This window comes from Bidens hawaiensis, unplaced genomic scaffold, assembly GCF_021521415.1.
Source record: "Bidens hawaiensis isolate Kalapana, Puna unplaced genomic scaffold, B.hawaiensis_p1.1 tig00003217_1, whole genome shotgun sequence".
Lineage (NCBI taxonomy): Eukaryota > Viridiplantae > Streptophyta > Magnoliopsida > Asterales > Asteraceae > Bidens > Bidens hawaiensis.
The window spans coordinates 1,966,502-1,981,246 of record NW_027491174.1 but is presented as its reverse complement, the minus strand read 5'-3'; the positions used below and the strand labels follow the sequence as shown (position 1 = coordinate 1,981,246).

The 14,745-nt window shown below is 33.8% G+C and overlaps 1 protein-coding gene across 1 annotated transcript; it reads left to right on the top strand.

Moving 5' to 3' along the window:
* Positions 1 to 13,303: 13,303 nt before the first annotated feature.
* LOC143622552 (uncharacterized) lies at positions 13,304 to 14,023 on the top strand. The gene has a single exon (XM_077093664.1). It carries the CDS (start codon positions 13,304 to 13,306, stop codon positions 14,021 to 14,023), a length of 720 nt encoding a protein of 239 aa, XP_076949779.1.
* Positions 14,024 to 14,745: the final 722 nt, after the last annotated feature.

Genomic DNA, 14,745 nt, shown 5'->3' with positions numbered 1-14,745 from the left:
TCGAAACGTTCCACCCTAGCTTGAGTAAGGAATATTTCCTTTAGTTGGGTGATCATGTCATATTGCATGATTTCGGGAATCATAGTTCCCAACATGTGACAAGAAACTTGCACCGAATCCTCGGTGTATTTCACCCGATCGTTATATGCATCTACATCGTCAATGTTTGGTTCGTCGGGGAGAGGATCGTCTAATATGTAGGATTTCTTTTCTTGCTTGAGAACGATTCTCAAGTTTCGATACAAATCCATAAAACTGCTATAGTTAAGACAATCCTTATCAAGTATGGATCTTACTGATAGGGTATGCACGGGTGGGATAATTGTGTTAGGTGGATTGTTGATTGCGGCCATCTACATAATTTAACAATACTCAATTTTAGTATTTTCTATATCACTAATCAATTCTAATCATTAATACCCTTTCATGTCTTCAAGACAATTAATGATTAAAATCTAGAACCCAACGTTACATTCACATAGTAATTAGGTGACCTTTATCCTACTATTGAATTAACAAGGTAGTCAACGTTTGACGATTTCAACCCTTCGCAACTTCTAATTTTATGGGATCGGTTAAACATCATATGTTTAGTTGGCATGTTTAATCACATTAACACCTGTGTACGCCATGCTTTGGTGACCCTATTCACATGGTTTTCAAATCAATTCGTCCTGCTTATTCACAATTATGAATTTGCACATACAAGTGGTTAGGTGACCTTTATTCCACAAATATGGCAAACCCACCTTAAACTCACAATTTTCTTCCAATGTGGTTAGGTGACCTTTATCATACATCGAGTTCCTAAATGACTCGAGTGTTGTGTAAAAGGATGGTGTTAAACTTATTTTTAAAAAGGATTTATGTTTTCGAAATTCAAGATTGGAAAACAATTTGCATACCTGCATTTGCATGCTATCAAATGCAAGGTACTTTGTTTGAAACCAATTTTCAAAGTTCCTTTAATAAAACCCATTTTATTGTGAAATCAATAACCTTTAGTAAAATCAATTTTATTACCTAATGATTTCTAAGGAACCAATTTTATGCAAGTTGTAGATTTTAAGTCAACAATCCATAAGCAAAACAAAAAACAACCAAATATGCATAAATAAAACAACAAGTTAATAACCATAGCCACCTAAGCTTGGCTACACTTGTTGACTGAAACAAGTGTGCCAAAAGGTCTCTCCTAAGGGACGAGAATGACACAAGGCATGTGTCGGTGAACTCCCACTTGACATTGCATCCAAATGCTTCAAGTGTCCACCTTGTGTTGTGACTCTTCCATTTTATTTGGGATTCCTTTTAGGCTCCAACTTCAGCTCCTAGCTCTCTTGGGCCTCCATGTTTGGGTTTTTTTCCTTTGGGCTAAAATCCCATCTTGGATTATGAGATCCATTAAGGCCCAAAACCAAAACCCTAACTTTGTTGCATCGTCTTTTGCAAAAATACCCTGATACATTTTTCTCTAGTAAAATAAATACAACTAATCTACTTATAATTACAAACCAATATGAAATAAATAAAGACATTACAAACCCAAATAAATGAATATTACAACCATATTGAATAAATGAATAAGTCACAACACAAACACCATGGCTAGGTTATGAACATGCAAATGCATATCCGAATATGAAAACTGTGTAAATCCAAAATGGTTCCCCTTTCAACCCTTAAAGTTTTCGGCCAAGGTTAATCAAACCGAAAACTTTGGGTTTTTGTCCAAACAAAATAATCAATCATCCAAATGACTTAATTCTTTAAGATTACCACATGCATGTAAAGTATAATCTTGAAAAACCAAGGGGTAACCAAAAGCCCCAAAAACTTTCTATCATATGATGAACCACACCATAAATCCCGAAAAGTTTTAGATCTATTGAAGCATGCATCCGTATAAACGGCTCTTGATGTCATTTGTTGGGTTTTAACAAGATTATCAAAGTCATATAAACCCATTTATATGAAAAACACAGCAGATAAATAAAATTTAAATCTTGTTAATTAGATGAATATAAAAGGGATTTTATATGAAAAACCCATGCCCCAGATCCATATACGAATTTGCATGCTTACCAATATAATCAACCATAGGGTGTTCTTAGCATACTACCTTCAAGAGTCCTAGAAAGTGAAAGGAGATGAAGATATGAATGGCGAGTCTAGAGAGAAGAACCTCAAGCTTGTATACCGTTCAAGCTTCCAACAACCTTGGTTACTGTCACACCCCAACCTACGGCGGAAATACCGGGGCGAACTGATTGTTCACAGATTTTCAAAGGTTACTATCAAGCATGATTAATAAATGACAATATCTATTTAATTTATATAAATGAAACAATTACAGTTAAGTACATCAAATATAAAGAAACTACAACAATGATTAATTATTTGTATCCTAAAAGGCATCTCTACGTGATCTCCATCTTGCTACACAACCAAGCTGATAACCTGCAAATGAGTATAAAATATATTTTTGTCAACAACACATGTTGAGTGAGTAAAACACCAGTTTCAGACACAACAGTAATAATATATATAATATATAAAGAAAGATGCAAACTGTTCCTGTGAGATAAACAGTTAAACCATAGCACATACACAAACAATCAAACATAAAGAAAGGGCTAAGCAGTTGCTAGGCGAATGCGCATTGGTTACCAAAAATGAGGTGTCGGTGAAACCATTGTCAATGCTTCGGACGCCGGCCACTACGACGGTCGTATGATCATACTAGACTGAGAATATGTTGGACCTCTCTGAATGCGGTTCAAATAAAGCAAGTAAGCAAATAGCAAGTTAGGCATAAACTGATATACACACAAGGATTAAACAGTTGCGGTTTTGAATACTAGATAATACGTAAATGTGATATGTCACGCATATCTCCCTAAAAGATTTAAAAGAGGTAAAAAGGGGAGTGATTACTCACCTGATCGTATAACGAATATAAGTGATGACGTGAAAGAGATGAACCATTCGGGATATACCGTCAAGGATTCCTAGTTAAATAATATAATATTAAATTAATTATAACATATATAACATAAATAATGAATTTATGATTTCGATGATGATTTGAGTTATGGTTTTGATTAGAACGTTATTGATTGAACGGTTGATTCCTTACGATCATATTGTGGTTTCAATATTTATTGTTATCATTTGCTAAATGAATTATTACAAAATACCATCAATTTTATACTTGATAAGATAAATATTTAAACAAATTAAATAAACAAATTATTTAAATCAAAGAATAAGGTTTAAGAGATAATTAATATAAATAAGTAAATCAATTATAATAATAGTGTTTAAATAAAAATATATTTTGAATCGCTAACGAAACCTTAACGATAAAGTTATATTTAACGATGTTCAACGACAAGAAAATGTGATTTAAAAGTGTCGGTTTGATACAATAAAGTTTATTTGATGTTTAATATTAATTAAAATAATTTATAAACCATTATCATGTTAAAACTATAAAACATGAAATATAAAAGGGCAAAAGGGGCTGGCCAGGCTCGAACCTGAGCAGTTGGCCGGCACACCAAACGCGAAGACGCATCTAACCAACTGAGTAATCAGTTGAACATAAACATAAAATAAAACGTTAAAAATGTTATTGGCTAAAATCCCCAAAACCATTAAGAACCCTAGAATTGAAATCCGTCAAATTACGTTGTTTACGTTTAATTGAAGTTAGGGATATTGTTAAGCAGGTTGTTGCAATCATACTACATATATGAATTACCTGAATCGAGGTTGTGCCGAGGGTCTAATGAAACCCAATAGTGTCGGCCATAAACGAAGATGACCAAGCAAATAGCAATGATGGGTTAATTGTTTATAGGATTTTTAACAGCGACAGATCATAGATGATAACTGGAAGTTTAATTGTATTCATACAAATGATTACATGCGTTTTGATCTAGGGTTTTTGGTTCGGCTATATGAAATTCGGGTTGCGGATTTGATTAGATCCAATTACCATAAAATATAGTGTTAGTTAGGCCGAGATTAGGAAATATATCACAAATCTTGATTCAAATTCCATAGTTACAGCGATGATTAAGGCATAAGAATTGGATCCGGGTAACGGCTTGGTCAAAAACGGGTTAAATATGGGTTTGGGTAAATGGGTAAAGGAGTTATAAAATATTAATATATTATGTTTGCATATTAGTCCCTGAAGTAAATGAGTGGATACAAATAGGGTTAAGACTTTGTGTTTAGGGTGAAATATGTACATGTCAAAGTTATTTTCATAACTTAAATGAATTTATATAATAAACAACATAATAAAATATTAATGTCTCGATAAACGCGTTGCTTCGTTGATTAAAATTACCAGATAACTATGACGGGTCGGATATTGGTATAAATAAATTAAGCGAAAACCTAAGTTGTTACAGTCTCCCCTACTTTAGATTTTGATGAAAAGAAAATTTTAAATATGAGTTTTAAAATTTATCATATCATAGAACATTGAATAATCAAAACAACGCTCGAAATGAAAATCCGACAAGGGCACTTATATATAGGATGTACCAGCGGCGTATCCACCATGTCATTATCATCTCTACATTTGTACCGTTATCCCAACTACTTTCAATTATATATTATGGCACACAATTGCACGCATTATGATTTCCATGCGAGGACTTCGGTAATCATGTAGGCCTCCATAATTACCTAGATCGTCGGATGGTCCACATGTAAGGCCCCGTTTCCTGTAGCCCTAGTTTAGCGTCGGATTTACTAATAAACACAGTTCTACAAATCAGAGTTTATTAAAACTTTTCCCGGAATATAAAACAACAATCATTCGTTTCAAAACATTAAATCTTTTCATTGATACCATAACACAAAACATTATATTTTAAACATCGTTTCATCCATATTCGTATGCCAGCCACTCAATCCATGCCATGTGCCATCCTCATGCTAGCTCTTTAGTTTGCTCACCTGCGTGCATACTAAAAATCAGCTACGCTGAGTGAGTTCTAGATAATCAAGCAACTTTTCATACAACCACCACATGCATTATATACGTATCCGAAGACACATAGCCCACTGTCTCACTTGTTCACCTTACCACTTAACCTCTTATTTACCCCTACAGCTTAGCCATTTTAATAACGAATAAAGTTATGCCACTTTGCCACTTTAATAACGAAGTCACGCATAGGCTCACCTACCACGTACTAACGTCATGCCACTAACACCCTTACTAGACCCTTGCTACTTCTGTTACGCCCTACCTCTATTTGTCTACAACACACTTTATATCAATACATCAATTACTTAATATCCAAGTTACACCACAACATTTACACACTAATAACCACTTGGGGATCATTCCCGAATAACGGTACGCGCAATATCCGAAGATCGTTCGCACACCGACTAATGATACCTTCCCTGTCTACACGTGCAATATCCGAAGATCGTTCACGCACTAACAGACATCCATTCATAACATATGCAAATATATCACATTAAACATTATAGCATACACTTGCCACTTAAGGTAAGTGTATTCACACTTCACATCGAGAATGCACACAGCCCCGAGAACATAACAAGGAAATGGGGCTAGAAACTCACCTGAACTCGGTTAAGTTCACTGCTAAAGGTTATTCCTTTCTTGAGCTGTGCACGGCTAACTGTATAATAATTACATGTATCAATTAACTATCACTACTCACCGTATTTTTAGTTGAATTATATCCCTCAACGGACGGGGGTCTGGGGTTAGCACCCCTGGCAGCGGGGTCGAGCTGCTAGGTCAGTTTGGAAAATTTTTATTTGTATTAACTGTCTTAGCACATTTTCCATTAAGATTTTCCATTATTATTTTATTCACCATCACATTTTCTATAACAAATTATGCCTAATTATTTATCATATCACAGTCTAACTCGTTATCTTTCCTTAGCTTATTCGTTATAATAGTTCGTCACCTTTCATAATGAATTGGACCTTTATAACGAACTAGTCCTTTACCGAACTGAACCCTAAACGAACTGAACTCTTAACGAACTGGGGGTTCATTCGTCAGTTCTCACGTAATGAACTGCTTAACGAATTGGGCTAATTCGTCATCCTTTCCTTAACGAATTGACATAACGAACTAAGGCTAGTTAGTCAAACTTCCGCTAACGAATCAAGACCCATTCGTTAAGATCCCGCTAACGAATTAGGTTTAGGTAAGTGAATGTCAGAACATTCTCTGACATAAACCCTAACCTCGTACCAGCAGACTCCGGCGCCGCCTTTCCGGCTCCGCCTTCGCCGGAAAAGCTAGATAACGCTCGTTTCACCACCGTTTTCACCGTTTTTCGTCCCGTTCGATCCAGATCTGAGCTAGGGTGATCCCTAAGCTCATCTTAGGTTCGGTTTATACCCGTTTCCACCCGGATCTCGTGACTTCAACGGTTTAACGGTGTCGGCTCGTCGTTTCGTGACTAAATCTAACGGGTTTGGATCTCTACAATATAACACTATCATTACCTCGGGTAGGGATCGATTCTTCTCCTTGGTTTCGACTAGAGAGAGAAAGTAGGATGAGAGAGAGCTAAGTGTGTGTTTTTGTGGTGTATGAAATATGTGTGAAATGAATAAAAAATGGGAATTTAAAGTTTATATAATTATGGATCATTGGCTTAAGCCCATGGTCTCTTCCTTCTTTCCCAAGTCCATAACCCATATCCATTACCCAACACTAGCCCGACCCATACTAACTCCTACTTATTTAATTATTTCTCACTAACCCGAGTAAACTTCCTCACACACAATAAATAATATAACTAATATTATTTTAGAAATTTATGGATGTTACACCACATAACTCGTCCCATCATGTGGGTTACAAAACATTTGAAAGACGAGATTTTTAGATAAAACAAAAATCTTAATATGTTTGATTATAAATAGAAGATAGTAATTATATAAAATACTGTTAAAAATGAATGGATTTTTTTTTGAGTAATTTTAATATTAAAATTTCGTACACCTTTTGAAAACATAGAATTGCAACAGTTGTCCTTGAAAAGGTAGATTTTATTGCATGCGCATAATCGTTTAAAATTAATAACTTATTAGAATAAAAATTGTTTAAATCCGAAAATTGAATAAAGGTTTGTTATGATGTACGATTGAGAAAGATAAAAATATGTTTAGATAAAAATGACAAAAACTAATTCTTTTTTTTTTGATAAACTTATTTATGATTTATTTGCTTTAAAATAACTTGGTTAATTAGATCTATAAAAAAATTGAATATTTGAAGTTGATTGAATATTTTGTTTTGGTTACAAAGTAGAGTTTAATAAAATAAGTTTGGAAATTTGAGCTTGATGAACGTGATTGAATCGAGAATACACATGGCGTAGGTGATTAGTGCTTTCATAGTTGTAGCAATTACAGGTAGCAGGATATAAAATTTGAGCGAACGTTGTAGCACGGATTTTAGGATTAGACGTCATAGACAGTTGTGGTACGTCTTGTGGTACGTGGCAAGTATTAACCAGATAATTGTATGATTACATGGGGTACAAAATGATATGAGGGTTGAATTGAATAGTGATAGTGGCAAGTGAAGCGTAACGAGTGGATTTTGACGTAAAGTTTCTTTGTTGAGACGCTATGATTTTGTTGAGGTTCATTGTTAATTTGATTAACGACATGTAGTTGATGTTTTAAACTTGCGTTTGTTATTGTTATTGTTATGAGAATGAGTAGGGGTAAATGAGTTAAAAATTCCAACAATTAGTTTAATGAACAAGATTGCGTTTACATTTTGGAAATTGAATTAATATTTTAGAGATCGCATGAACTATCTCCTTGACTAACATGTGGCCAAGAAGCGATCATAGAAAATAAATGATTGATGTGGTTTGATGTTGAGAAAACATTTTGTGATTAGGAATGATGTGATTATTTGAGAAGATTGGATAGTTGTGTAGATTTCATATGAGTTATTGTGTAAAACGAAACTTAGATATGTTATGCTGATGTTTATTTATAACTTAAGGATAAGTTAGAATCTAAATCGATAACTAATGAGTTAATTTGCTGAGAGAAGAGTTTTAGCAAAGTTTAATATGTTTTTAACAAATTAGAATTTGATGTTGAATGCTTGAAATATGTTTCACGGTTTATGTACATGATATCATGAGTATTAAATTGTGTTAAATCACATGAGGTATTGATATTATAATAACTTGATAAGATGAATAGGTGAAAATCAATTTCAATAATATAATGTAAATTGTTTTGGTTGACTTGCGATAACCGAGTCTTGATGAATGAATGATTTGTATCCGATCAAGAGAATAAAAATGTTTTGAGTATATGAATTGTCTGAATAAATAGATCTTGATCCAAAGTGATTTAATAAGTAAATAATTGAGTAATTGAATAATAGAATAATTAAATAATTAAATCAGATCATAAATCGTTACGTATAAAATTAAATAAACAAACAAATAAACAAATAATGAATGTTCTTCGAGGTGTTGGGTTTCCCATGAGTTTCCATGGTATTTTGTTTCCCTAACTTATTAGCATACCAAAACCAAAACAAATGTGTTAGTTGGCCTCCCATGAGCATTACATGGTAATTAGAATGGCCCAACTTAATTAATGAATCAACGAATCAATTGAGTTTGTCGGCCCATGAGCGTTACATGGCGATTTGACCGACCAAACTACATAACGAATAAATGAACTCAAGCACAAGTAGTTGAAACATCTCGTGTATCACCACGGATGATAATGTTCCAACAAAATATCGCAAATATAAAAAATGGTGCAAATGTACACTTAGCGTGTCCATGGCGTCCCATGGGTTTTACACCCGACTAGACATTTTAAAAACAATAAAACACAATAAATGGTGTAACGATTAGCCGATTACGTTAAACGCTTAAAGTGTCGGTCGCATGACAATTTCCACTATGGCGGGGAATCTTGTCACACTCCCTAACTTTAAATGAAAAAGAACAAAAACAAAGCTAGGAAATTCGTAAGTAAATTTATTTCCGACAATAAAAGGCAATCTAATAAAATTCAATAGGAACATTTTAAGATTGAGGCATAGCCTCGAAGTTATAAAAATATTTTGAGAATGAGACATAGTCTCGGAGTAATAAAACATTTTAAGAGTGAAGCATAGCTTCGGAGTTGTGTGTGTGTGCATGACAATAAAATAAACAATTAGCTAAGCAGTTAAATAAGTATTTAATATAGTAAGTAATTACGTAAGCTGTAAACAATCATAGATGATAACTGGAAGTTTAATTGTATTCATACAAATGATTAAATGCGTTTTGATCTAGGGTTTTTGGTTCGGCTATATGAAATACGGGTTGCTGATTTGATTAGATCCAATTACCATAAAATATAGTGTTAGTTAGGCCGATATTAGGAAATATATCACAAATCTTGATTCAAATTCCATAGTTACAGCGATGATTAAGGCATAAGAAAAGGATTCGGGTAACGGCTTGGTCAAAAACGGGTTAAATATGGGTTTGGGTAAATGGGTAAAGAAGTTATATAATATTAATATATTATGTTTGTATATTAGTCCCTGAAGTAAATGAGTGGATACAAAGAGGGTTAAGACTTGTATTTAGGGTGATATATGTACATGTCAAAGTTATTATGATAACTCAAATGGATTTATATAATTAACAACATAATAAAATATTAATGTCTCGATAAACGCGTTGCTTCATTGATTAAAATTACCAGATAACTATGACGGGTCGGATATTGGTATAAATAAATTAAGTGAAAACCCGAGTTGCTATATTTACGCTAGGATTTACACTTGAAAACCTTCTCTTGCTCTTACTTTCCCTTGGCCGAAATTGAGAGAAAGATAAAAGTTTGTTTTCTTTTTGTGTGTGTGAGAGAGAAAATAAGATGCAACCAATGCACCTCACAAGACTACCAACCAATTTTCTTGCATGTCTTTAAACTATAAAGTAGTTAAGAGATGAGATAGAGGAGGGAAGCATGTGGGCGACCAAAGATTCCCTCCCAAGGATTCAAAATAAAATATCTCTCATCTCTTATTACTTTGTTATATTTACAGGTATCATGCAAATCCAATATGATTTGCATGTTGTCTATTTAACGAACTTAAACAACATGGTATATGCAAAATGCATAATGTAGTTATTCCTGCGTATTGTTATTTAATTAACTTAAATAATATGGTATATGCAAAATGCAAAATCTCTCATAACATAAAATTATCCATATAATTTATTTATTAGACAAGTGCAAATATTTAGAAACCCATTTTCCAAATATTCTAAGTGTTAATATTTATTTGTTTGATCATATCTTAAATAAATATCGTGGTGTTTCTTTAGCTTGTTAATGGGTATGATCCGAATTGGATCAAAACGTACTAGCCACATCAACTCTAATATGTGTTTTGGGCAGACCAAGTCCAACACTTAACAAGATCAATTGTTCTGATGTGAAAGATCTTATCAAAGTCGGCAGTCACAGAGCATACTTAAAAGTTCCGGGAAGGTGTAATAGGACCCGTATATGGCTCTGATACCACAAAAGAGGGGAGTGTATGGCTGATCTATAAACGACCAGTAAAAAGCTCAAGACACAAGGTTAAGCTCGACTTGGAAATCTTCTGAACCTCAAGGACTAGGCTCTCTAGGCTTGAGATGAATGTGATGAATGATGGAGAACGATGAGAATGAACTATAATAGGGATTGAGGGATAAGGATGAATGACGAAGAAAAAACTAAGTTAAGATTAAGGTTACACAAACGTAACATGTTAGAAGAAATGAAGTATACATGGTAGCCTTACTAAATGGGGTTTGGGGTTTGTTTTGGTTGATGGCTCTTATGGCTTGAAAAACGACACCAAACCAGGATACATTCTTTAACTTTCTTAAAACATTATCAACTCATACAAACCTAGTATTCATCAAACTCAAGTTTGATGTCTCCAAAGTATAGTTATCTCCAAAGTATAGTTATCTGTCACTCGAAAGTTTAAATACACATATATGAATATATAATATGTATAGATGTATTATATAAATAATTAGTGACAGAAATATCATGTTATATTAGGATCTACATTCTTTATATATATACCTTTTCTTTTCCTTTTTAGGCTGGTCTTGAAATCCCACCAATGCCAACCCCCCCCTCCCACCCCAACCCATCCACCCACACACACTCCCATCACCACCACACACACCCAACCACCTCCATTATCTTCATCATCATCATCTCTCTCTCTCTCTTTCACTCTCTCTCTCTCTCTCTCTCTCATCTTTGATCTTATCTTTCTACGTATGTTTTGAATAGAAGACAAGAGAAGATAGTGCAACAATGTTTTCGTCCTAGGTAGCATAGGAGTGCCCCGAAGCAGACTTAAAGAAACTGGTTAGTTTTATTATGTATTTATCTCTTGCTTTATGTTTTAACTATGCTCTTTATCTTTTTTACTTATCTTTTTCGGACCATTAAGATCATGTTTTTCGTTGTTGATAATCGATTTACTTTTTATACGTATTAGTTATACAATCGTGAGTTAATAATAAAACTAAGAAATAACACAAGTGGGGATCTAGAATAACAGTTTTCAACAAATCATTAAAATTTTGTCGACTTTTGAAACATTTAACTTGAGGGGGCTTAAATTTTAAATAGGGGATTTAAAAATATGTAGAAAGTTAATAGAATAATATTGTATACTAGTATAAATACGATTACTATATTGCAAAATAAATTGAGATGTTAAATTTATTTATAAATGGTCTAATAAGTTGATTAAAGTGTTTAATTAAACTCCATCTCTCAAGATGTATTCAGCGTGAAATGTTTTATCATTTTATTCGTTGAACCGAAATCTTTTTGTGTATTTAATACATTAAACCTGGATTTTTTTGTTACTTCATGCATGTAAAGGATGGATTAAAATCTAAAAACTACTTACATGACACGACCATATTGTAAGAAAATACAATTTCAAAAAATATGTTACGTTCTAAAATTTTTTTTGAATATCGAGTTATATTACTTGTCTAGAATTACGTATTATTTAATTAAATATAACATATGTTAAATAAATAATACTTTAAAATTATATTATATTCATTTCATAACATTAAAAATATATTAAAATATATAAAGTGTTTATAAGAAATAAGTGTAAAACTAAATAGGGATGTGATGATCATGTGACAGACATTTATGAGATGGAATGGATTGAAAAATGTTTGTGAAAAAGGTTTGCAGGGCGTGTTAGATTACCATTCAGGTTTGCAGAAGTTTTCTGAGTTTCCAGATTTCGTATGCTCTAGATATTTACAAATCTGGTTTGGCGTAACTATTTTAACATTATTTCCTTGTATTATCATACAAAGTAGAGTACTTACTATATACTCAAGGGTGGGATATCATCTTTTGGAACCCTGCCATCTCTCTCTCTCTCTCTCTCTCTCTCTCTCTCGTATCAGTATCAAATTAGATTTGTCTATTTTCATCTCGCTCTTAACTATCCCTAAAACATAAATATGTTTAGATCTCTCGTCTCTTTTCTCTCATACTCATGCCACCACCGCTGTTGACCATCGCATGCCGTCCTCATGTGATGAAGAGTTGATTGGTAGACTCAAGGGGTGAAAACATCGAACTCGGCTCATTTTGACTTAAGATAGATCAGACTCAAGCTCAGCTCATTCGAGCTCATTTTTAAATCTAGAGCTCGGCTCTTAAGTTGTTTTTTCAAGCTTGGGATTGGCTCGAGCTCAGCTCGTTTATTATTTATTAATACGTTTTTAATATTTTTTATATATTTTGGAAAAACCTTTAACGAGCCTAAGCTCTGCTCGAGTTTGGGTAGTACCTTAAACGACTCGAGCTCGATTGTGCAATGTAAAATTAACACATAAAAGTCCAAAAGAGGAAAAACTTTAAAGTACACAAGGTTCGGTAAGGCTCAACGAACCTACAAGAGCTTCCCATACAAAGGCTCGAGCTCGATAACTAAATGACCTCGAAAAAGCGAAGCTCGACTCGTTTCGAACTTTTTATCAACATGACATCTTAATTCCTAGCTAGGATAAACATCTAAGATTTTGCAAGTTATAAATCGTCCATAACATCAATGTGGGTATAATTTGTTAGTAAAAATGTTAAACATTGCTCCCTACGCAGGCTCAAAGATTTAAAACTAGAATTAATAACAGTCTTGAAAGACTTTAGAAGTTATTAACAACTGAACCGTGTGATGGCACTATCAAAAAGCATAGACATGGAAATCGAGATCCACAAAGACGATGATTCGGACACCTACTGCCACGTTGATTCCAACTTTCTGGTTCAAAAAACATCTAAATCTCCTATCATAGACAACCTAATGATACGAGAAACATCCAAGCTTATGCATGATCCTGTGTCCCTCGAGTTGAGTCTAACCTTCAACGATAACATAGATAAGTTTGAACCAAGCGACGGTATTGGAGGGACTTCACTATCAATCACAAGTAAAAGCTCAAATGAAACTGAATCAAACGTGTCACCAGTGACCGCCTCTAGAGTTTTTCCTTGCAATTATTGCCAACGAAAGTTTTTCAGCTCGCAAGCTCTCGGGGGTCATCAGAACGCACACAAAAGAGAGAGGATGCTCGCAAAGAGAGCTATGAGAATGGGTATTTTCTCAGAGAGGTATGCCAACCAGCTTGCATACTTTCATGAAACTTCGTTCAGATCTCTTCAAATTCAAGCTCATTCGTCACTACATCAACCATTAATGCCGCCGGTTATGAGAATACCGATACCGAATGAAACTAATATCATGCCTCCAACGCAATCCAATGGATTTATGGGATTGCCTACATATGTGGAGGATGATGTACCTGATCAGATTATTTGGCCAGGAAGCTTTCGTCAGGTGGCTGGAACAGGTGTTGAAGTCGATTCCCTGCTAGATCTTACTTTGAGACTTTAAGTTAGCTCCTTGTTTCTAATTTGTATTGTAGTTTAGCACCTTTCTTTATTATTTATGTGAAATTTTTGTTTGTACAGTTAACTATGATTAGGTAATCGATGCTGTGTTGCAAGTTTGCATGTTTATCATATACTCCTAAATTTGTGTCAATAAGCAAGAGCTTTGCAAATTCTTGGGTATGATGCTGTGTTATTTTCCTTTATGTTTTTCGAAAACATAAATCACTTTTAAAAACATGTTTAACACAATCCTTTTATACAATACTCGAATCACTTGGGAACTCGATGTGTGATAAAGGTCACCTAACCACATTCGAGGAAACTTGTGAGTTTGAGGTGGGTTTGCCATATTTGTGGGATAAAGGTCACCTAACCACTAGTATGTGCAAATTCACACATGTGTAAGTAAAACGACTTAATTTGAAAACCATGTGAATAGGGTCACCGAAGCATGACGTACAAATATGTTGATGAAATTAAACATGCCAACTTGCAACACAGCATCGATTACCTAATCATAGTTAACTACACAAACCAAAATTTCACATAAATAATAAAGAAAGGTGCTAAATTATTGTGTTTGGTATATATACTTTAAATCTTTTATAGGATTAGTCGTTTAGGAAAACAACTAATAATGAAAAGACATAACTCAAGGACATGAAAAAATATTTCGATTTATTCTTTTCCTCCCGGTCAAAATTGAATTATGTATTAATGGGA

Bases quoted from the DNA above. Each gene is read 5' to 3' on its own strand.
- LOC143622552 (XM_077093664.1), top strand. From the start codon at position 13,304: ATGGCACTATCAAAAAGCATAGACATGGAAATCGAGATCCACAAAGAC.